Source organism: Chenopodium album, chromosome 6, assembly GCF_948465745.1.
Source record: "Chenopodium album chromosome 6, dcCheAlbu1.1, whole genome shotgun sequence".
Lineage (NCBI taxonomy): Eukaryota > Viridiplantae > Streptophyta > Magnoliopsida > Caryophyllales > Amaranthaceae > Chenopodium > Chenopodium album.
The window spans coordinates 75,582,906-75,605,809 of NC_137839.1; the positions used below are offsets into that span (position 1 = coordinate 75,582,906).

Below are 22,904 nucleotides of genomic sequence, written 5' to 3' on the forward strand. Positions count from 1 at the left end.
AGTCAAAATCATGATCATTGATGAACATTATTAGATGGACTAAGTCTTCCACTAAGATCAGTACCTCTTCCAGTAAAATCGCAGACAACGACTATTCTGTGTAATGCACTACAAATGAGACATCCTATAACCCTCACAATTTGTCTATACATCGTAAATTTGGGGTTACTGTACCCACCTAAAAACATGAACTTGGAAAAAAAACTGTATTATAGATTCAGAAATTCATAAAAAGGACCCTGAAACTATAGTCTCTGAAAACTCAAGCAATGACTGCTCTTCATACAATATTTCTTCTTTTTTGCTGTATTCAAAGATCTGTCTCCGCGACAAACACCCTAAATGGAACAAAATTCCTGAAGGACCCTGAAACTATAGTCTCCAAAAACAAGATTTTCACTCTAGGATTCTTCAGCCCTCCTACTTCTTCCAAACGATACGTGGGCATATGGTACAGTAAGCCCTCTGTAAGAGATGTTATATGGGTAGCAAACAGGAATAACCCACTCAATGATTCTTCTGGGGTTCTGAAGATATCAAAGGATGGCAATCTCCAAGTGCAGAATAGTAGAAATGAAATCCTTTGGTCCTCAAATGTCTCGAGTTTTTCAGCTGAATTCTTAGCTGCTCAGCTTCTGGATTCAGGCAACCTAGTTCTGCAAAGCAGCGAGGAGATCGTATGGCAGAGTTTTGATCACCCTACAGACTCTTTCTTACCAAACATGAAACTTACTGTCACCAAAAATGGGACCGGAAAAAAACCTTTACAGTCCTGGAAAAGCCCATCAGACCCATCTGATGGGCGATTCACTGCAGGAATTGATACTTTTACCCTTCCCCAACTTGTAGTCTGGGATGGGAATCGCACACGCTGGCGAAGTGGTCCATGGAACGGAAATATCCTTATTGGGGTACATTTTGATTTTAAGGACTTCATTAATGCTCAGCTTGTGATTTCTAGTGATAAAGAGGGGACAGTCACTGCAGTATATTTTTATCCGAATGAGTCTCTACTATCAACCTATATGTTAAGCATAGATGGAAATTTGTCACAAATATGGTGGAATGAAATAAAAAGGAAATGGGAGATTGAGTGGCAAGTTCCTACAACAGAGTGTGATGTTTTTGGAAAATGTGGAGAATTCGGAACCTGCAACCCACGAAGACCAACAATGTGCCAGTGTTTGAAGGGTTTTCAGCCGAGAAATAAAACAGAATGGAGCAAAGGGAACTGGAGTGATGGATGCTTGAGGACAACAAGGTTGCAGTGTGATATGGGAAAAGGTGAAGACGATAGATTCTTAAGGATGAAGATGATGAAAGTACCGGAAAATGCTGAGTGGAGGTTAGGGTTGAATCAAGATGCATGCAGAAAACAATGCTTCAAGAACTGTTCTTGTTTAGCTTATGCATATGATGCAGGAGTTGGTTGCATGACATGGAGTACAAGTTTGATTGACATACAAGAATTTTCAGTAGGCGGAGTGGATCTCTACCTTCGTCTAGCACATTCAGAGCTCGGTAAATTCAGTGCTTCTATTACATAAACTCCCATTAGCTACTGAACTAGAGTATATGATTGTGACAGTCAAGTTCCAATTTAAACTGCAGGTACTAATAACAAGAAGAAAGTAATTGCAGCAGTGATAGGAAGCTTTATAGGAATGGCAGTAAGTGCTGTCCTATTCTACTTTCTGTGGAGGCAAAAGGCGCATCAACAAGGTATGATGCATTACCTCATAACACATACCCTGCCGTTTAGAAATAAGAAATCAACAAGGCACTACAGAGTAGATTTTTTGATAATCATAGTCACTAAACTGAACTATACTCAATCATGCGAAAACTGATTCAGTGTAAGCATTTGATTTGCATGTAAACCCAATTATTACAGACATTAACAGAACTGATAAAGCTACTACATTGGTGGGGAGAATTGGAAGAACAAAAAATTTAAAGTTAAATAAAGATTATTTTTGGGGGTGAACATGGTTCATTAGGTGGAATTATGATTTACAGGGCAATAGTTCTTCTTCCATCCTTTGATTATCATCTACAAAAGCTAAATTTAGTCCAAAATAAGTTATTTTATTTTTCAAAATAAATCTTTTTCTCCTTGATAGTCCACAAACAATTTAATTTACTCCATTTTTTTTTTTTTTTTTTTTTGGTTAAAATGAGTGATTGTTGGGAGTAAATTTTGTATTTTAGTTTGATGGGGTATGGTTAGCTCTATTTGCTAATGTATATATAGTTCTTACAACCCATATAAGAAGGTTAAAGAATTGAAAACAAATTTCTAGCGTCGAAATTGTACTTATCTCAGTCCCTAAATTCTTGGTTACTATTGAAGAATTAGCATCTATTATGGTATACAGATGCTAAGAAGAAAATGAAGGTAGACAATTACAAGAAGAACAATTTGAACTTCGAAGAGATTCCCCTGTTCAAATTTGAAACGCTTGCAGCAGCTACAAACAATTTCAATGAAAGCAACAAGCTAGGACAAGGTGGTTTTGGTTCAGTCTACAAGGTCATATATTCTACAAAACTAAGATAAGTAATTATTTAGTTAGAGAATAATGCAAAACTCATAACGTGAACAATTTTACTTACCAGGGAAAGCTACAAGATGGACAAGAAATCGCCGTGAAACGTCTTTCAGGGTTCTCTACACAAGGCCTAGAAGAGTTCATGAATGAGGTCAAGCTTATTTCTAAACTGCAGCATCGTAACCTGGTCAAACTTCTTGGCTGTTCTGTTGAAGGAAAAGAGAAAATGTTGGTTTATGAATACATGCCAAACAAAAGCTTGGATGCGCTTCTATTTGGTAAGTTCTGTTAACTCACAAATCACCATTTAGTTCTCATTTCCATATAGCATTGTTTTGCATAAGTACCATCAGTCACCAAATGCAGGAAATCAAAAGGATTTAGACTGGGACACTAGATTCAACATTATTGAAGGGATATGCAGAGGCCTCCAGTACCTCCACAAAGATTCTAGATTAAGGATCATTCATAGAGATCTGAAGGCGAGTAATATTTTGTTGGACGAAGGACTCAATCCAAAAATTTCAGACTTTGGAATGGCAAGAATTTTTGGGGGTGACCAAGATGAAGCTGACACTCGACGAGTTGTTGGGACATAGTAAGTTTTCCATACTTTAGACTTCAGTCATCTAAACTCAGAATGAATTATGTAATCAGTTCATTCATTACTGAAATACAAGTTCTGAAACTACAGCGGCTACATGTCTCCAGAATATGCAATGGAAGGGCTATTCTCAGAAAAATCTGATGTATTTAGCTTTGGAGTATTATTGCTGGAGATTCTGAGTGGAAAAAGAAACAGTGGCTTCTCGGATGATGAGGATTCCCTCAGCCTTATAGAAAACGTAAGTTCTCATACAACTACAAGTTTACTGCTTCATATAATCTATCTCCAACATAAAGTTTGATTCTGTTGTTACATCTCAGGCATGGAAGTTATGGGAAGAAAAGAACATCATGTCATTGACTGATCCAACGATTTCGGAACCTCCACATGAACAGGTTATTATTAGGTGCGTACAAATTGGACTATTGTGCGTGCAAGAATTTGCAAAGGACAGACCAGATGTACCTACTGTCATCTCTATGCTAGACGGGGAGATTTTAGATCTTCCAAATCCAAAGAGACCAGGATACGTCCATATCAATCGGAACATCTCCTACTCTCAACAGAAATCTTCCATAAATCATATATCTATTACAGAGATTAGAGGACGGTAAGTGAGAATTGTGTAAGACAATGAAGGCAGTGCCAGAAAGTGAACTGTCAAGCTTGCGGTCGCTGAGTTTCACATCTTAGCTCAATAAAAGAACATGTATTATAGTTTTAAAGAAAATAAGAAAATTCAAATAAAAATTAATAATAATAACAGTATTTTATTGATCTCAAGTTTTTATGATAGATCAGGTTTGTAAGATTCAGACAACTCAGACTCGGCTTTGAATGAATAATATCTCTGTACTTGTATTTAAGACAGAAAGAAGTGTCAAATGTCCACACCTATGTAGGAATGGTGAGTTGATATTAAGAGTCTATGTAACAAGTATAGAGAAAAATGAAAATATAGAACGAACATTACTTCTATCTATAGTTCGAAGATGATACTGTGGTTGATGAATGTCGCACTCTAAAGAGCAATATAATCATTAAACAACACAGTTTCCAATCTACATAATCCTTAATGGTTGTACTCTAAGATACTATAACTAACTTAATCTTGCAAAAAAAATACCAAATTCGACATAATGCTTAGCTTAATTACGTCGTAAAAACACACACAAAATTTGACATAATAATCCTTAGTACAATCTACATCTATATTATTCAGTATAATAGAACATAACAACATATTGAATGTCACTTGATACTTTGTCCTTTTGTAATGTTTTTGTTTCCTACTGTCGACACTTTCAATTTTAAAACCTTCTCTTTTCTACTGTATTACATAAACGAAAGAGTGAAAGACCAAACATTAAAATTAAGACATAGTAACAGAGTATCAGATTTTTTTACTAGTACTGTCTAGAAGCTAATACATCAAACTTAAAGTTCCAAGAAAAATTATTTCAACTTAATTTTTGAATTATACCCATAAACAGCTGACTTGGTCACTTCAGGTAAACATCAAAGCATACAGCCAAGTTTTTTTATGCAAAAATTTTCAGCCCACATTCTTTGTTCTGGGCCCATGTGTAATCTTTTCTTCCAAAGTTTCCATGGAATTTAAAGCAAAAAATCTACAACAGCTGAAGTCACAAAAAAAACTACTGCTATTAAGTTCAATAAAATGGCTACCTAAATACGAAGATTGTAATTAGTTCCACTCACCAATATCAAATGAAACCGAATCCCATGTACTGTATCTATTCAACACTGTTGTTTTCTTTCCTTCTACTGCAACAAAGCACAGCCCTTGATAAAATCACAGAGACCGAGTTTCTTAATTATCCAGAAACTATTGTTTCCAGTAATGGGGCTTTTAAACTGGGGTTCTTTAGCACCCCTAACTCAACACACCGTTATGTAGGGATCTGGTACAACAAACTCCCTATGAATAACGTTGTGTGGGTGGCCAATCGGAACAACCCTCTGAAAGATTCTTCTGGTGGAACAATCAGAATTTCCGAGGATGGTAATCTTCAAGTCCTAAATGCTCAAAATCAGACACTTTGGTCCTCAAATGTCACCATTTCCAGCCAAACTAATAGAAATATAGTCGCCGAAGCACATCTCTTAGACACCGGCAACCTAGTTCTGGTGGGACTTGAGGGCAAGAACTTATGGCAGAGTTTTAACCACCCGACTGATACAGCTTTGCCAAATATGAAAATTACTGTCACCAAGAGTTCTGACGGAAGGAAGATGTTACAGGCATGGAATGGCCCTTCAGACCCCTCTTATGGGAGGTTCTCTGTTGGCATTGATTCTTTTGCCTTCCCTCAACTTGTCATATTTGATGGTGATCAACCCTATTGGAGAAGTGGTCCGTGGAATGGACACATCTTTACTGGTATAACAAATAACGAGACTGACGATTTCAATGATGCTGGATTCAACCTAGAGAATGACAGGCAAGGTACCATTTCTTTGACATATTCTTATACTAATCAGTCAGTGCTATCTAACTATGGGTTGAGCTACCAAGGGACTTTGACTCAACGATGGTGGGATGAAAATGAGAAAAGATGGAAGGTTGCGTGGGAAGCTCCACAAACAGAGTGTGATCTTTATGGCAAGTGTGGAGCATTTGGAAGTTGTAATTTGCAGAATTCACCAATTTGCCGGTGTTTGAAAGGATTCAAACCAAAGAATAAGTTTGAATGGAATAAAGGTAAGTGGTCAAGTGGGTGCACAAGAAGAAAACCATTGCAATGTGTGAGAGGAAGTGGAAAAGAGGATGGTTTTTTCAGGGTTAAGGCAGTTAAGGTGCCAGACAACTCTGACTGGTTAATTGGATTAGATGAAGATGAATGCAGAAACCAGTGCTTGAAGAATTGTTCATGTCTAGCTTATGTATATGATTCAGGTGCTGGGTGTATGTCATGGAACAGAGATTTGATTGACACGGAAGAGTTGTCTGCAGGTGGGGTGGATCTTTACCTAAGGCTGGCGCATTCTGAGCTAGGTACTAGGCTTTTGATTGACATGTTGTCAGTGTTTTCTATACTTATCTTTTAGCAGGAACCATACTGAAGCTCCGATGCATTATGGTTTGCAGGGAACAACAGGAAAACGGTAGCAGCTATTGCAGCAACAGGGAGCTTAGCAACAATTGTAGTTGTTTCCCTTATTTTAATTCTGAGGAAGCGCCAGACCCTAAAACAAGGTAATTTTTTCGTTGTAAATAGTAATAATGCTTCAAAGATTCAATGATTCAGCAGAAGAGCATAACCTAATTTTTTGTATTTACTGAAAATTTAACATCTCAAGGAAAGAAACTTCAGAAAAAACAAAGAGTGTCAGATGCTCTCAGAATAGACAATATTCACAATAACCATGATCAGATCGAAGAGGTTCCGCTATTTGATTTTAAAAGGGTGGTAATGGCTACAAACAACTTCCAGGACACTAACAAGCTAGGAAAAGGTGGATTTGGTCCAGTTTACAAGGTAATCAATGTTCAAATGGCTGTCCTCTTAGCCGAGAAAAGTAGGAACGTAAAAGTGTAAAGAAATCACTTTAAGATTTGGTTTTGTAGGGAAAATTAGAAGATGGACAAGAAATTGCTGTCAAGAAACTTTCAAAAGCCTCAGGACAAGGAGTAGAAGAGTTTATGAATGAAGTGTTGGTAATCTCTAAACTTCAGCATCGAAATCTTGTCAGACTTCTTGGTTGCTGTGTGGAAGGAAAAGAGAAGATGTTAATATACGAGTATATGCCAAACAAAAGCTTGGATTACCTGCTTTTTGGTAAGTATTATATTTTATGTGACGTCACTTTGCATTCATTAACTAATCATATACTACTATACAAGTTTTATTGATCCACAATAAATCCTTAAATACCAAATGATTTATCTCCAGATCCGATGAAGCAAGACCTACTACCCTGGAAGAAACGCTACAACATCATTCAAGGAATATGTCAAGGACTCTTATACCTACACAGAGACTCTAGATTAAAGATCATTCATAGAGACCTCAAAGCAAGCAACATTTTGTTGGACAAAAACCTAAATCCAAAAATTTCAGACTTTGGCATGGCCAGGATTTTTGGAGGAAAACAAGAACAAGATGACACAAGAAGGATTGTTGGAACATAGTAAGTACTTACCTCCCACCCCCACCCACTACCACCTCCAAATAGGAAGCAGAAAAATGCATGCTCATCTAGTTCTGAACACTAAAAGCCATGTCTTGACTGATGTAGCGGATATATGTCTCCCGAGTATGCAATGGAAGGGCGATTCTCTGAAAAGTCAGATGTATTCAGCTTTGGAGTCTTATTATTGGAAATTGTGAGTGGCAAAAGGAACAGTCTCTTCTGGTACGAGGAGTCGTCCCTGAGCCTGCTAGGATATGTAAGTTTTTATGACATTGTATGGTCTATATCCACTTCCATCATATATACAATCTATTGAATGACCTCATGTCTAACTCCTCAATTTTTGTTCTCGTCTATCAGGCATATAAATTATGGAAGGAGAACCATGTTTTATCATTCATTGATCCAAAGATTGCAGAAACATGCTTCTTGGGAGAAGTTCAAAAGTGCATACAGGTGGGCTTATTGTGTGTGCAAGAATCTGCTAAAGATAGGCCGAACATGTCTACCGTAATCTCATTGCTACACAAGGAAGATGCAAATCTACCCCAACCTAATCAACCTGGCTTCACTCACAGTCAAAAATCTAAAAATGTTGGTTCCTCCTCCGAACAGAGCCAACAGACTTCATCTACAAACTATGTCTCTGTAACAGCTTTGAGTGCTCGATAACAAATGCATTCTGTAGACCACATTCAATGGATAGACATGTAATTAGTTAACATACTCTTATTCATTAGGGTTTTGTTTTACAAGAAGACTGCCCTAATCTGTGTATTTTTCCATACCAAAATAAGAAAAAGGTAGGCCTGTATCTGGTAGCAAAATGTGCTTTTACAGTTTTACTTTGCAATGAGCCAGAACTAGATTTACATAGATAATCCTTTCCTTGTAAGCTGCAACATAAAATTACCCATCAAGGGTTTGCTCCCATAGCTTAATTATTAATTATATAAGCCGTCTAATTATAAAACCAGATAAGACAATGATAATGAACTCTGAATCCTAGAAGTTCAGAAAGAACTCCCAAAAAATTTACCCCTTAACTAGTTGATCTCCAATAATTCAATATAGACTAATTGGGTTCTGCCGACCAGAAATTCACATTCACAATTGTGCAGTCACCATCCACTCGTCCAGTATCAATTTTTTCTCCATCAACGTATCATTTACAGTATAGGACTATAAGGCAAGCTCAAAGAGAAAACCACACATTCCATAAACCAACATTATCTCCACACCTCTTCCTGACCCACAAGTCGACATTGTTTCAGGGACAAATTTCTGTTCACATTAGAAAGTCTTTTATCACTTGAGCCTCATTTCTAAAGGAAAATTTCTCGAGCAATCATCACAAAAAACAAAAATAAAAATATTTCACAAAAACTTCATGTCAAAGTAATCTGTGTAGTGCACCACAAAAGAAGCATCTGGAAATACTTAACATGTTTTCTACCCATCGTAAACTTGGGGTTATGTAAATACCTTAACTTTATAAAGTTGATATAAATGTGTTATGAACGATTCAAAATTCATTGAAAGAAATTAAAACCCCAATTCCACTTTTTTACCAAGAATTAAAATATACCTAAACTAAAAAAGAGCAAATGACTGCTCTCTGTGCACTAATACTCCTTTCTTGCTTTATACTAAAATCTTCTTGCACAACAGATACCATCAATACCACAATATTTCTCAAAGATCCTGAAACTATAATCTCAAAAAACAACAATTTTGCACTTGGATTTTTCAGTCCCGAAAATTCCACTAAGCGTTATCTGGGAATCTGGTACCATAAGCCCTCTGTAAGAGATGTCATCTGGGTAGCAAACAAGAACAAACCACTCAATGATTCTCCTGGAATTTTGAGGATATCTAAGGATGGAAATCTCGAAGTGCAGGATAATAGAAACAAAATCCTTTGGTCCTCAAATGTCTCAGGTTTAGAAGGTTTTGACTCCCCAACTGCCCAGATTCAAGATTCTGGCAACCTTGTTCTGCAAAGTGGAGGAGAGATCCTATGGCAGAGTTTTGATCACCCAACAGACTCTTTCTTACCAAACATGAAACTCTCCGTCACCAAAAGCAAGAATCAAAAGAAAGCATTACAGTCCTGGAAAAGCCCATCAGATCCATCAGATGGAAGATTCACGGCTGGCATTGACACTTTTAGCCTACCCCAGCTCGTGATCTGGGATGGGGATTATCCACGCTGGCGAAGTGGTCCATGGAATGGAAACATCCTTATTGGAGTACAATTTAATTTCGCGGACTTCATCAATGCTCAACTTGTGGTTTCTAATGATAAAGAGGGAACAATCACTGCAACATACTTTTATCCAAACAAATCTCTACTATCAACTTATATGTTGAATGCAGAAGGGATATTTACACAAATATGGTGGGATGACAAAACGCAGAAATGGGAGGTAGAGTGGCAGGTTCCTGCAACAGAGTGTGATATATACGGGAAGTGTGGAGCATTCGGGACCTGCAACTCACAACAGCCAACAATTTGCCAGTGTTTGAAGGGGTTTCAGCCAAAGAATATATCAGAATGGAGCAATGGAAATTGGAGCAATGGATGCTTAAGGACAACTAATTTGCAGTGTGAGAAAGGAAAAGGTACAGACGATGGATTTTTAAGGCTGAAGATGATGAAAGTGCCAGATAATGCTGAGTGGAGGTTAGGGTTGAATCAAGATGCATGCAGAAGCCAGTGCTTGAACAACTGTTCCTGTTTAGCATATGCATATGATAATGGTGTTGGTTGTATGACATGGAGTACAAGCTTGATTGATGTACAAGAGTTTTCAGTGGGTGGAGTGGATCTCTACCTTCGTCTAGCACATTCAGAGCTAGGTACATTTTATTTATGTGGATTCTCGTTAGTGAATGATCTAGTATTTATGATTGTGGCAATGGTTTTAAATTACAGGTATTAATAATAAGAAGAAGAAAGTACTTGCAGCAGTGATGGGAAGCATTATAGGAACAATGTTAATTGCTGTTTTATTATTCTTTCTGTGGAGACAAAGGGCGCATCAACAAGGTAAAATGTCTTGCTTTTAATACCAATCATTTTTAGTAGGGTGTATGCCTCCTACCAGGTTACCACCCTTCTGTTTAATGATAAAACTTGATCAAAGTAGTTCATTAATGATGTCTTTTATAAAAAGATTTTCTCCTTCAGAGCACATATAAAAACATTGGTGAATTTATTATTTTTAAATAAATAAAATTAAGATATTGGCCAATTATTCCAAAGCTAATGTGTACTATGAACCATCTTTCAAAAAAAAATGTTTACTATGAACCACAGATGACAAGAAAAGGAAGGAAGTCAATTTCATGACTAGTGATGATAAGAAAAGCAATGTGAAATTTGAAGAGATTCCACTGTTTAAGTTCGAAACACTCGCAGCTGCTACAAACAATTTCCATGAAAGCAACAAGCTGGGACGAGGTGGTTTTGGTTCAGTATACAAGGTAATATTTGCATGCAAATAACAAAGATACTTTTTTTTTTTTTGGTGAACAATAACATAGATACTATATAGTCAATAGCTTATGATGAAGAAGCATAAAGCTCGATGTTAATGTTATAAAACTAGGGAAAGCTGGAAGATGGGCAAGAAATAGCTGTGAAACGACTTTCAAGGGCCTCTACACAAGGTCAAGAAGAGTTTATGAATGAGGTGAAGGTTATTTCTAAGCTGCAGCATCGTAATCTGGTCAGACTTCTGGGATGTTTTGTTGATGAGCAAGAGAAAATGTTGGTTTATGAATACATGCCAAACAAAAGTTTGGATGCTATTCTATTTGGTAAGTATCATCACTAACTCATCGCTGTTTTGTTCAGTTTCCCAAGTAATAGATAAGCAATTGTAGCATTTCACGTAACTATGATCAATCATCAGTGGCAAAAAAGCAAAAGAATTTGGACTGGAAAACAAGATTCAACATTATAGAAGGGATATGCAGAGGCCTCCAATATCTCCATAGAGATTCTAGATTAAGAATCATCCATCGAGATCTGAAGGCAAGTAACATTCTGCTGGATGAAGAGCTTAGTCCAAAAATATCAGACTTTGGAATGGCAAGAATTTTTGGAGGTGACCAAGACGAAGCCAACACTCGACGAGTAGTTGGGACATAGTAAGCTTCCCAAATTTCAGATTTTGGTCATCCTTTAATCAGATTGGTTTTTTGTTCATTGAAATAGAAGTTTTGAAACTGCAGTGGTTACATGTCCCCCGAGTATGCAATGGAAGGGCTATTTTCAGAGAAATCTGATGTATTTAGCTTTGGAGTTTTATTGCTGGAGATTCTAAGTGGAAAAAGAAACAGTATCTTCTCAGATGAAGAGCATTCCTGGAGCCTTATAGGATATGTGAGTTCCTGAATATCTTTTAAAAATGTACATCTTTCCTCTACCTCAAGCAATCTCCTCATTAAACCTCGACATTGTTTTAATGCTTCATCTCAGGCATGGAAGTTATGGAACGAGAAGAACATCATGTCATTGATTGATCCAGAGCTTTCTGAAGAATCTGAACCTGGCCAGGAAGAGAATATTATGAGGTGTGCACATGTTGGACTGTTGTGCGTGCAAGAATTTGCAACAGACAGACCAAACGTACCTACTGTCATATCTATGCTGAATGGAGAAATTTCAGATCTTCCATACCCAAAGAAACCAGGATTTGCTCATATCACTCAGGACATCACCTCCTCTCAACATAATTTTTCCACAAATTATGTATCTATTACAGATATAAGTGGCCGATAAGTGAGAAATGAGTAAGATGATTAAGACATTCCAAAAGAAGGGTAGCACATTTGCTCTGGCTAAGTTAATATACATTTTCACAAAAAAAATATATATATATATAAAATAAAAACTATACTCCGTATCATAATTTATAAATGCTGGTTTGCATCTTAAACTTGTGAATCTTTAAATAACATGGCTTTCCAGACCGAGTTTCAAGACTTACAACCTAGTTCCATAATATCTCTATATCACAAGTAAAGTTCCAACCGAATTCTACACTATTTGTGCTTTCTAGGCCTCATTTCACATTAAACCTCATTCTTGAAAATCATACGACAAAGAAAATAAAAATAAAAAAGTTTGTGTTGGTTATCGCCCAAATTTTGTAAGCCCATTATTCTGGTGGAGTATTGTGCATATTTTAGGGCTTCCGAAATAATCAAGCAAGGTCATTACTTGCTCTTGATTTCTGTAGAATAATGAGCATTATTGACATTGGAAGCTATTAGAATATTATAGCTGATTCGTGAATTTTCTAGAACATTATGGATACAAGAATAATGGAGAAATTTCTAGAATATTCCAGCCCTAGATCATGGGCATTCAATCATTGAATACAACACAACACAAGAAGCCATACCCACAAAGCCTTCCCACATACTACACCTTGTACTATTTACTTTCTTTACGAATCCACTATTCCTACTTTGTAATACTCCATTGTGAGTTTCTTATAGTGAGAGTTCTCTTGTAATACTCACCCTTTTAAGGGTTCCTATACTCTCCTATTTTGAAATAATGGAATAAAAGTGCATGTCATTACATAAAATCATATGTTCATTTATATTAATTTATCTTGCCAATTATCAATTCAATTTATACTTCTCAATCAAACACATCACCCACCAACCCTAACACTTTGCTAATGAAAACTTGTAATTCAATCATGTGGAGATTTTTTTTTTTTGAAGACATATAGAGAATTAAGATTACTTCATTTAATTGTCTCTTTAAAGAGGAAAAAAAAAAGCAGTAAATATTTTATTTGTGTTCTTTCACCCACTAGCAAGAGTAGCAAGCTCAAAGCAAAACAAAACATATGGCTCAATAATGTCTACTCCAAAACAAAACAAAAATAGACCACTCAATTTGAACTTACCTTGATTTACCATATGCAATAATGTCTACTCCAAAACAAAACAAAAAAATAGACCACTCAATTTGGCTCTTTCAATTGAAAAAGAAAAGTTGTATCACTAAATACTAGATTTGGAGCAAATCCATATCTTAAAGCAAGTCTATTGTACAAGATAAGTATTTCTAAAAGACAATGATCTGCTCTACCTATAATAAGATTAATCACGGATGCATGCTCACTTTAAGCAATATAAATGAACACAGTCCAGACCTCAATCACCTCATTGAACCAATGCGAGCAATATAAATTAACACAGTTCAGACCTCAATCACCTCATTTAACCAACACGTATCGTCTAGCTACTGCAAAGCATATCTTAAACTCATCACTTAATTCTTGTTTATCTATTGGCTACTATAAAGCATAATCATTTCTTTAAATATAACACATAGACCTCTTTCACATTTTCCATGTCCACAAAAAATCCATAAGGTTGCAGATGACTCATGACTGCTCTATTATGATCTAGGTATCCTCCTCCGTAACATGAGTTTTCCCCAATACCATCACAACTCACAATCATCATGACTCTGCCACCATAATCTCCAGTAAACAGCTAACACTTCTACACTTCTCTGCCAATATAATCCAATATTGACTAGTAGCATTCTGCACTTACACACTAAATTATTCAGTCACTGGATCCACCCACCAAAATTTTACCAATCACTTCATCAGGACCTGGTATAGTAAATTAGTAAGCCTTCATGACCAATGGGAGAGACTCGGAAGGGACTGAAAAGATATCCGAAAATCTTATACACTACAATGGTTCTGAACAAATAGGGTAGCAAATAAATGTCAAAAACAATCATAATTCCTCACTAAACCAAACTTGATTCTGGGAACTCTTTAAGTCGGATAATAGGGATATCTTATGAGTTAGGCTATTGGTGTAACAGTTAGCCTTTCTAACAAACGGTGAAATGAGAATACCAACCTTAGTTACTATTTGGCTATATAAGAATATCCAAGTGATTGCCCATACCTGAGTTATGTCCGTATATGAAAAGGCAATGGTAAAGTGAATATTTCACCGACCTTTAAATGGCCAACTGTTGATCTAAGAGTTTTTCATATCATGTAGCAGTTTGGTCACCCTACTAATTCTGGATTTCTGCAGATTCTTTACAGCGAAATCCAAAACCTATAGTCTAAGACACTAAGCAAAGCGGCAGTGGCCAGAAAATTGTTTCAGATGGAAGCAAGAGTGATTTCTAGCTAGCCTGGACGCTTTCATACAACCCAGTATGTTACTCCGTATATGAAATGGCGATGCCAACACCAGCATACACACCATAAAATGTTAAACATCTACAATACAGGACAAATAAACCAGACAAGTCCCTACTACTCCATTAGACTGCACGACAATGAGCTCAGAAGGGAAGAAATACCTACAAGTGTGACTTAGACGGACTACAGCAGAAAGTAAGGGCCATTTGGAAATAGGAGCTAATATTCAGAGAGACATAATCTAGATTAAAGCGCAAGTCAAAAGCCACAAATTAAAAATGCCACTGTATGCTAAGTTAAGATTTGAATAAAATAAAGATGGCACTAGTTAACTGTTCATATTAAAAATATGCAAATGATATTGCTATTGGCTGTAAATGGAGTCCAAGCTTGATTGACATACATTCTCAATTAGCAGGAGGATCTCTGTCTTCATCAAGCAGCTTCAAAGCTAAGTAAGTATTTCTACACCAAGAAAAATTAGAACATTTAAAAGAAATTATAAAGGGGAGAAAATTGTCAAAATGTTATCAAATTTGAATTGTATGGTTGCATACCCGAGTACAAAGACTTTAAGATAAGGTCAACATAATGTTCAAATCACATTTAGTTTCAAGTTTCAACAATCGAATTGTGTGGTAGCAAACCCAAGTACTAAGAATTTAAGATGAAGTTGAACATAATGTTCAGATCACATTTAGTTTCAAGTTTCAACAATCTCAGAATGTCATTTCTCTTTTTAATATTCACAACTCAAGTCATTTGGTAATGCATTAGAAAAAATGGTAAGACTAAAATATAAGTAATGCAATAAACAGCTGGAGAATATACATTAGGGACATAACAAACCACAGCTACAATTGAAGCATTAATACAAAAGCTGGGTTAAACTACATGAGCCAAGAATAATCAAAAATATAAATAAAGGAATAGTACACAGGTAGGAGACAGATCAGAGATCTGAAAATCATGGAGCATTCCACCATTTTAACTTAAGAGGAAACAATAGTCATTGACTACATCTAAAGCATCCAGCAGTCATTTCAACACTGTTCAGGCAAGAGAAAGGAAGTATAATTCATGCATTTCTATGGTCATGACAAATGAGGGATTTGTTCTATGTCTAAACCTAAGTTTGCTTCTGTGTCTGAGATAACCAGCGCCACATCAGCATTTTTCAACAAATAAATGTCTTAGTCAAAGAGGTAAGTGTCAGATAACAGAACAGCCAATATAAGTATGTATGATGAAGTGTATTTGATGTCGAGCAAGCAAGTGACCAACTTGTCAGCTTTTCAGCCATGTGGAAAAAAAAAATACTTAGTGAATGTAGATAGCATAGGCTATCAAAGACAAGCCAATATACTTATGTGAATTATAGTGAAGTCAAGCTTTCTGTTACTATGAAGAATAAAAGAAAGTACTGAGATAGAGCTAATTGCTAAATTCACCAAGTATAAATGTAAAATACCTATGAAAATTAAAATCCAAAACATGTATATACAAGATTTTACTTGGTATCACCCCTAAAAAAAAAGAGGTCAGAAAAAAAAGGGCAATTTATAATACCCTCTGTGATGACACGTATCGAACCCTCACAGATATTAGGTTTGGAATCCTATTATATAGCTATCAGAAATCCCCTGGTAGGTTTTGACAAGCAAACTACAAATACAGAAATCCCCAATATGGATATACATGATGTAAGTAAGTAATAGAGGTGGCTCAAGAATACTGCAAAGAAACCGATAGAGGACACTGAAAGAAGCCCAAAACACAAAGAGAGGCTACACTCAATATAAAATGAGCACCACCTCAGAAATAAGCCCGAAGCAAGATGCAACATCCAGAATTTACTGAGCAGGTGACTGGCACAAGAAGTAATTTCATCCCTCTCCCACAATCAGCTGTATATTACAAAGTTGAGGAACCCCTAGATTTGTTAGTCTTGTCATCCTGAGAAGAATGTGATGAAGATAACATCGCAGCATGATATGATGAAGACGCAAGCTGAGCCAAGGCTGGAACTGCACCACCTGTAACGTAAAAAAATGATCATGCAAAAAGTTGACTTGTAAACAGAAAGTAAGCTAGGTAACCCTGTCCCCCATCACCACACACCTAAAATGTATTACTAATTGATAATAATCTAAGAAAAACTTCCGACAAGATTTCTTATTTACTACGTAGGTGGTATTATGTGCCTCAATTTTGAAATGGATTGATAGCTAAAAGTGGAAGGCTTCCTAGAAAGAGGAAAAGAGCATACCTGCCAGCCCAGCACAGGCCGAAGAAAAAACTATCACTGGTGGTGCCTGATAAAGTCAGAGTATTAATACTAACGTGATGACAACGTGAGGATAAATACATAAACAGAAAACAACAAATACCATAGTTACAAAGCAAGAAATAACCTAAAAACACCAGAAACAATAACACTATCAATGGGCAATTGGGCTGGACAAATTATATTGTCAACATTTAATAAAATTCAGAATAATGCAATCACAAGCATAACATGACCAACTTCTAATGGATAATGTTTTCTCAGCTTAAAAAAGAACTAGTTGATCGACTAGTAAAGGTTGGAACTAAAGGAATAACAGTTAAATAATGTTCAACATAACCTCAAACATCTAGGAAGTTTGGGTTTAAAAGGGGGGGTTGGGGGGGGGGGGGGGGGGGGGCAGGAGATGCACTGGGACCAATTATCATATACTTTACATACGGTGGCCTCATTGTGTAACCAATTTCTAGAGTGGAGTACTAATCTCCAGAAGAATCAAAAGATGAAAAAATGGAACTGACGGAGACCATTAACAAATATTTTTTTAAAAAAAAAATTAAAAGATAAATTTGATTAACAAAAGGTAGCATGGGAGTCTTGGGAAACCATTGGCTTGAATTCAAGTAGAAAATCAAATGATGGACAATTATACACATATATTAAATCATTTGACACATTCTAGTCACAATAATGTTTTTGTTTGTACACACAAGTTACCAAGCATATATTAGACATTTATTGCACATGTTTCCCTTTAGATCAAAATTGGCAACTCTTTGGTACAAAAAGAGGTAGGGGCATTACAATTCAGATGCTAAAGCTTATATACCAAAAGCTCTAAGTCTATACCAAAAAACACATTTTTAAGTCCATATACATGCAAGGGTTCCCAGCAGAAATTGGCACATTTGGCTTCTCCAGGCCACGAAAAGTAAAGACCAATAGTCTCACTCTAATTAGGGAGTACTATCTCATAATGAATAAGTTTATTGTTCATATAACTTACATTCTAAATTTTCTAGCCTAAAAATTGGCCGTGCAAGATACCTAGAAATAGAAAGATATTGTCAAACATGATACACAGAATTAAAAAACAGCAGATAGAGTGGGCCAAGAAGCAAGAAGGTAGTGAATTGGGTCCTTATTACACTATATCCCACTCTGTTCTTATCCATGGAGTGTCTACTCAGCATTGGCTAGCTAAGAAAGGTTTATGCATGGGGATCAAGTTATTACACTATATCCCACTCTCTTCTTATCCATGTAGTATAGAATCAATTGACAGAAATCTAAATAGCAATGCAAAAAGACTCTAAACTACACAATGCCACATCTGCATGGTAAAGACACAATACAGACTTTAATAATATATATATATATATATACATATATATATATATATATATATATATATATATATATATATATATATAGGGTTGAAATCCAATGAGAAGGATCTTAAAATGAGAAGGAACAGATGTGCATAAATTTTATACTAAATGTGCATTTTTTTTTATATTGAATGTGCATAATTTTGTTTCAAACTGATAAAATTTTTTAATTTTCTGGAAAAACGAAAATTATGCACATTTGTTCAAAAAATATGCACATCAAATTTGAGTCAAATTTTTTTTTTGCACATTTAGTTCAAAAAATATGCACATTTAGTACAAATTATGCACAAAAAAATCCTTCTCATTCTTTTTATTTTAAGGAACTTCTCATTTGACCCTAAATCTAAATCTAATATATATATATATATATTGAAAAAGAAAAAGAAATAAGTTCTGCATAAAAAAAAAAAAAAAAAAAAAAAAAAAGTTAAGCAATCATGTCTGCTATGTACAGAGGCAGCATATCTGGGACATAGAGGTTCCTGGTCAAACCTATTAGTTGCTTAAAATGTGGATGCAGTGAGTAAAGTTGATGGTAGGTCCAAGCTTAATATGCAGGGCACTTTCTAGTTTCTTCATTCTAAAGCTATTTATCAGATGTTGAGAAGACCAATCACAAATCTTTTTTGCATGCCAAATGTGCAACTGACAAACATTTCTAGATGCAAATTTACCTTGTGCCTTAGTACCTTAACCAACAAATTATATTTAATCGACTACAAATAGGCTCAAGAACGTTAGTTCTGTTTGCAGCTTTGTGCCATCTATTCTTCAATGCAAGACACAATTTGCACCTCTTCTAAAAATGTGATTTCTCGCAGGAATCTAGGGTGTGATGTTGTACTGATTAGGGTTTTCAAGCAAAGATTATAGGAACAGCGAATGAAAATAGCAGTCAGAATAAAGCAAAAACACTACTTTGTCTTCCAGCTTGAATTTTATCTATTCCATATGGAGCGAATCATAAAGCTTAACACTAGAAGATTTCAGACCACTGGTAAGCATCTAAATTAGCGGTACTGCTCTACTGTGTTTACAATTGCAATTAGATGTGAGGCAAAGAGCTTATGAGAGAGTTTTTTGCTTAAAACCCTTCCATTTGGTTAAGCTTGAGGAGGCTAAAAAATTATTATACCACTATTGGTGCCAGTACTTAAATACTATTGAGTATTTGGCGATAAAAAATCATTTAATCTCCATTCTTTATTTATCAGCATCTCTAAAACACTAACTCTCACACTAACAATTTTAAGATCAAAATTCTAGTGTATGATGTCTGCCTTCTCTTGGTCCAGCATATCACCATGTCAAATTTGACGGACAAAAAATTACACAATCTCCATGACAAACAAATGAAATAAATATGAAGCATCTAGTGATCATTCTTGAATTCTTGTACATTCAAGTAAATACATTGTCTTTGTATAAACTTGAAAAGCATCCAGACACAACATTAAGCAGCATCTAGTAATTAAACTTGAATTCTTTTAAATTCAAGAAAAGACATTGTCTTGGTAAAACTTGAAAAGCATCCAGATAAAACATAATGCAGCATCTAGTGATTATTCTTTTATTCTTATAAAAATAAAAATAAAAAATAAAAATAAAAAATAAAAAAAAAAAAAAAGTAAGGTAAACTTACTCCAATAAGGAAATGAAACCACATTGGCCCTTTGACCCACTTACGAACAGTCGGCATAACTGCACGAAACAACACTCGTAAACTAAAGATCTTGCAACAAACATTCTCCTTATAAAATCAAAAAAGTTTAAGGAACATTTCATGACATTTTGAATTCACCTCACTAAGTGAAATGCAGATAGTAAAATTAGGTATTTACCAAAATTGAATGCATAAAATGCACTAGTAGTACCACCAACAGCAGAACCAATCTGCAATTATTCAAATATTTTATGCACAATTTTGAAATTTTCAATGAAATACAAAAATCAAGCTGAATGTTAATCCTATTCATTCAAAATGAAACTCAAAATAGAAATATATACCATAGAAAAGCTGTCTCTAACAAGCGGCGCAACTGTCCAACGACTAGTTTCCTGCAGTAACAACAAAATTGAAATAATAAGAAATCAAATAATTCAATCGTAGTTTGAAAGAATCGAATTTTGATTTTGAATATTGGGGAAATTTACCATTTGTTTAGAGAGAGGACCAGCGCAGTGAGGACATGTAATTGGAGTCACAACTTTGGAATTTGAAGAATTCTTAGCCATCTTCAAGCTTTAATGGACTGATTATCTGGTGGACGTGGTGGTTATGTTTGATGGGGGTGGTAGAACACGGCGGCGATATGAGAGAGAAAGTTAACCTATAATATGATCCAATGATGAGTTGATGGAAGAAATTATGTCTCCAGATCCACACAGTACGTGAGACACAGACTACAATCATACAGAACCATAACTGAATTAGAAAACGATCAAATTAATACACACAATGTTCAAAATTTAGGAGCATAATAAGCAAATTAATTCAAATATCAGGAGAATTAAAATAAATATATCACTAATTAAGAAAATAATCTCATAAGTTATGAGCATCATTCTAATAAAATCGCAAAAATTGATGGAAAATTCGCATGAACGCAAAAAAAATCGTCAAATTCAAACAACTAATGATACATCAATACGATAGGAAATTTAAGACTCAAACAATACAAGTAATATTATTGGTTTTCATCAAGCGAAATAATGTTTATTACTTCTTTCTCAGCTTATTAAGACCATAAATAAAGCAAATTAATCAATTAATTCACAATGTAGAAGAATTCGTCCCAAAAATCAGTTTAGAAGCATAATAACCACATTGATTAAAAACTTAGGACCATTAATCCAAATAAATAAGATGAGAAAATATACAAATAAATTCACTTGTTTGGAGCATTATTAGTCTAAATAAATCGCAGAGTAGGAGCATAATTAAGCAAATTACTACGGAAATCAGAAGCATAATTCTAAATTCGTAAGCTAAAGTCATAATTAAGCAATTTAATTTGCAGATTACAAGTGTTATTCCAAAACTATCGCAGCAAATCAACTCAAGAAAAATCGCATGATATGCAACAAAATTCGTCAAATCCAGACTCCGATTGATATTTCAATACAGAGAACAATCCAATACCAGGAATTCGTCAGCCCGTGAAATCATTAGATATAGTTGAATGATTTGAACTAAAATGCACCAAAATTGTGCTACCATAATAATTCAGAATAAAAGAAATAAAACAAAATTGAGGATACCACTCATACCTGTGAATTGCGGATTGACCAAATTTCTAGAGAATTCAAGCAAATTGCCAACAAAAAAGCTTCAAATTAACGAACTGAGCACAAATTACTGAAATTAGATTCGACTATTCAACATTGAGGTAATTTAGGGTTTATCAAATAGTCTTTGAGGGAGATTTAGGAAAGTGGGAAAATTGGAGCAAATACGAGTAGGGGAGAAATTGTGAGACTACGGCGGTTTAAAACCGAACCAAAATACCAAATCACAAACCGAACCGAATTACAAATGTAGTACTTGTATTGAAGTGTAGTTTTTTTTTTTTTTTTTCTAATACTAGATTTGTGCATTTGCGATGCACGGTAATAATAATCATTTTTCCATAATTATTGTGATATAATAAAGAAAAAAATGAAGAACTCATGTGGAATAAAAAATGCAATGCATATTGAAAAATAATAGTAATAATAATAATACCGTTACTCCATATTAAAACTACAATTGAAATAAAATATATATTATTGTTGATTAGTTGTGTTGAAAATATTTAAAAATAGCATACATTATATTACATTAATAATGCATATTATTCCCAAATTGTTGTTGCGGGATCAAACACGATATTAGAAGAATTAGTAAGGGTCTGTTCTGATTGACTGAATTAAATTGAACTAAATTTAAATGAACTTATTAGAGCTTAACTAAACTAAATATTTTATGAGAAAAAGAAATTAAGATAATAACTGAACTTATTAGAGCTGAACTGGACGGGAAATACGCTAAAGAGAATAGACCCTAAGTGTGTGTAAATAATATATAATTCTAAATGTTAAAAAGAACGAAGAAAGTATACAAATTAAAATTTTAAATCATACATCGTGTGCATATAGATCTAATATCATATGAGTTATAAATGTACACACTTGATTTGACAACTTAACTTTAACAAAATGATGTCACTTTAAAAAATGAAATTAAAGAAAAATTAACTTATTTTGTTGAACTGAATTGAACTGAACTGAACTTATTCGAGCTGAATTGAACTGAATTGAATATTTTATGAGAAAAGGAAATTAAGAATTGAACTGAACTGAAGTGAAAATAAGCTAAAGAGAACAGGTCCTAAGAGTGTGTAATGCTTACTAAAGAATTGTAGACCATTAAAGTAAGAGATATCTTGTGTAGTCGTGTGATTATTGCCTTCCTTCCAATTGTAGCAGATTTTGGAATTGATTCTAATCACCCGCCCTTTAGGGTTCTCTAACAAAAAAATAAATAAATCCACAAAAGATTCAGATTCCTCTGGTTTTGATTCAAATAATTGCATACCATACTTTGATGGCATACTACGAAGTAATTAACTTTTTTAGTATAGAGAACAAAGCCTAAAATTTTAAGGAAAATGCTATACATAGCCCTTAGGACTATATATAAGTATTAAATTTACA

General features: G+C 34.9%; 3 protein-coding genes across 7 annotated transcripts; 2 read left to right on the forward strand and 1 right to left on the reverse strand.

Annotated features, from left to right (window-relative positions):
- Positions 1 to 181: 181 nt before the first annotated feature.
- LOC145637268 (uncharacterized) lies at positions 182 to 8,285 on the forward strand. Its single transcript, XM_081688737.1, has 15 exons — positions 182 to 1,521; positions 1,612 to 1,722; positions 2,379 to 2,533; positions 2,620 to 2,830; positions 2,919 to 3,150; positions 3,247 to 3,397; positions 3,480 to 3,769; positions 4,027 to 4,066; positions 4,861 to 6,178; positions 6,272 to 6,379; positions 6,484 to 6,662; positions 6,752 to 6,962; positions 7,077 to 7,314; positions 7,423 to 7,573; positions 7,678 to 8,285. The coding sequence occupies exons 1-15, from the start codon at positions 270 to 272 to the stop codon at positions 7,987 to 7,989; spliced, it is 4,959 nt and encodes a 1,652-aa protein (XP_081544863.1). The 5' UTR covers positions 182 to 269; the 3' UTR covers positions 7,990 to 8,285.
- LOC145636343 (uncharacterized) lies at positions 2,670 to 21,649 on the reverse strand. 5 transcript variants are annotated; one of them, XR_014114108.1, is made up of 9 exons: positions 21,480 to 21,649; positions 20,364 to 20,612; positions 20,217 to 20,267; positions 20,051 to 20,102; positions 19,852 to 19,910; positions 16,798 to 16,843; positions 16,343 to 16,564; positions 14,932 to 14,993; positions 2,670 to 2,758 (listed from the first exon to the last, which is right to left on the reverse strand). XR_014114108.1 is itself a non-coding variant. In XM_081687878.1 (7 exons), the coding sequence occupies exons 2-7, from the start codon at positions 20,442 to 20,444 to the stop codon at positions 16,443 to 16,445; spliced, it is 411 nt and encodes a 136-aa protein (XP_081544004.1). In that variant the 5' UTR covers positions 20,445 to 20,539; positions 21,480 to 21,649; the 3' UTR covers positions 15,984 to 16,442. The 5 variants fall into 5 exon arrangements, 3 of the variants coding, with proteins under 3 accessions (XP_081544004.1, XP_081544003.1, XP_081544006.1); XR_014114107.1 differs by lacking the exon at positions 2,670 to 2,758 and having other exon boundaries at positions 14,649 to 14,993; XM_081687878.1 differs by lacking the exons at positions 2,670 to 2,758; positions 14,932 to 14,993 and having other exon boundaries at positions 15,984 to 16,564; positions 20,364 to 20,539.
- Positions 8,864 to 12,210, forward strand: LOC145636345 (G-type lectin S-receptor-like serine/threonine-protein kinase At1g11300). Its single transcript, XM_081687882.1, has 7 exons — positions 8,864 to 10,179; positions 10,256 to 10,369; positions 10,640 to 10,806; positions 10,932 to 11,142; positions 11,238 to 11,475; positions 11,560 to 11,710; positions 11,807 to 12,210. The coding sequence occupies exons 1-7, from the start codon at positions 8,925 to 8,927 to the stop codon at positions 12,107 to 12,109; spliced, it is 2,439 nt and encodes an 812-aa protein (XP_081544008.1). The 5' UTR covers positions 8,864 to 8,924; the 3' UTR covers positions 12,110 to 12,210.
- Positions 21,650 to 22,904: the final 1,255 nt, after the last annotated feature.

What these genes read in the sequence shown, in the direction of transcription:
- LOC145637268 (XM_081688737.1), top strand. Translation starts at nt 270, where the DNA reads ATGACTGCTCTTCATACAATATTTCTTCTTTTTTGCTGTATTCAAAGA. An exon ending in CGACGAGTTGTTGGGACATA is followed by an intron (nt 3,151 to 3,246) that starts GTAAGTTTTCCA and finishes CTGAAACTACAG; the next exon opens with CGGCTACATGTCTCCAGAAT. An exon ending in AGAAGGATTGTTGGAACATA is followed by an intron (nt 7,315 to 7,422) that starts GTAAGTACTTAC and finishes TGACTGATGTAG; the next exon opens with CGGATATATGTCTCCCGAGT.
- LOC145636345 (XM_081687882.1), top strand. Translation starts at nt 8,925, where the DNA reads ATGACTGCTCTCTGTGCACTAATACTCCTTTCTTGCTTTATACTAAAA. An exon ending in TCTAGCACATTCAGAGCTAG is followed by an intron (nt 10,180 to 10,255) that starts GTACATTTTATT and finishes TTTAAATTACAG; the next exon opens with GTATTAATAATAAGAAGAAG. An exon ending in TTTGGATGCTATTCTATTTG is followed by an intron (nt 11,143 to 11,237) that starts GTAAGTATCATC and finishes ATCAATCATCAG; the next exon opens with TGGCAAAAAAGCAAAAGAAT.
- LOC145636343 (XM_081687878.1), bottom strand. Translation starts at nt 20,444, where the DNA reads ATGGCTAAGAATTCTTCAAATTCCAAAGTTGTGACTCCAATTACATGT. An exon ending in GTCCTCTCTCTAAACAAATG is followed by an intron (nt 20,268 to 20,363) that starts GTAAATTTCCCC and finishes TTGTTACTGCAG; the next exon opens with GAAACTAGTCGTTGGACAGT. An exon ending in ATTTTATGCATTCAATTTTG is followed by an intron (nt 19,911 to 20,050) that starts GTAAATACCTAA and finishes TGTTTCGTGCAG; the next exon opens with TTATGCCGACTGTTCGTAAG.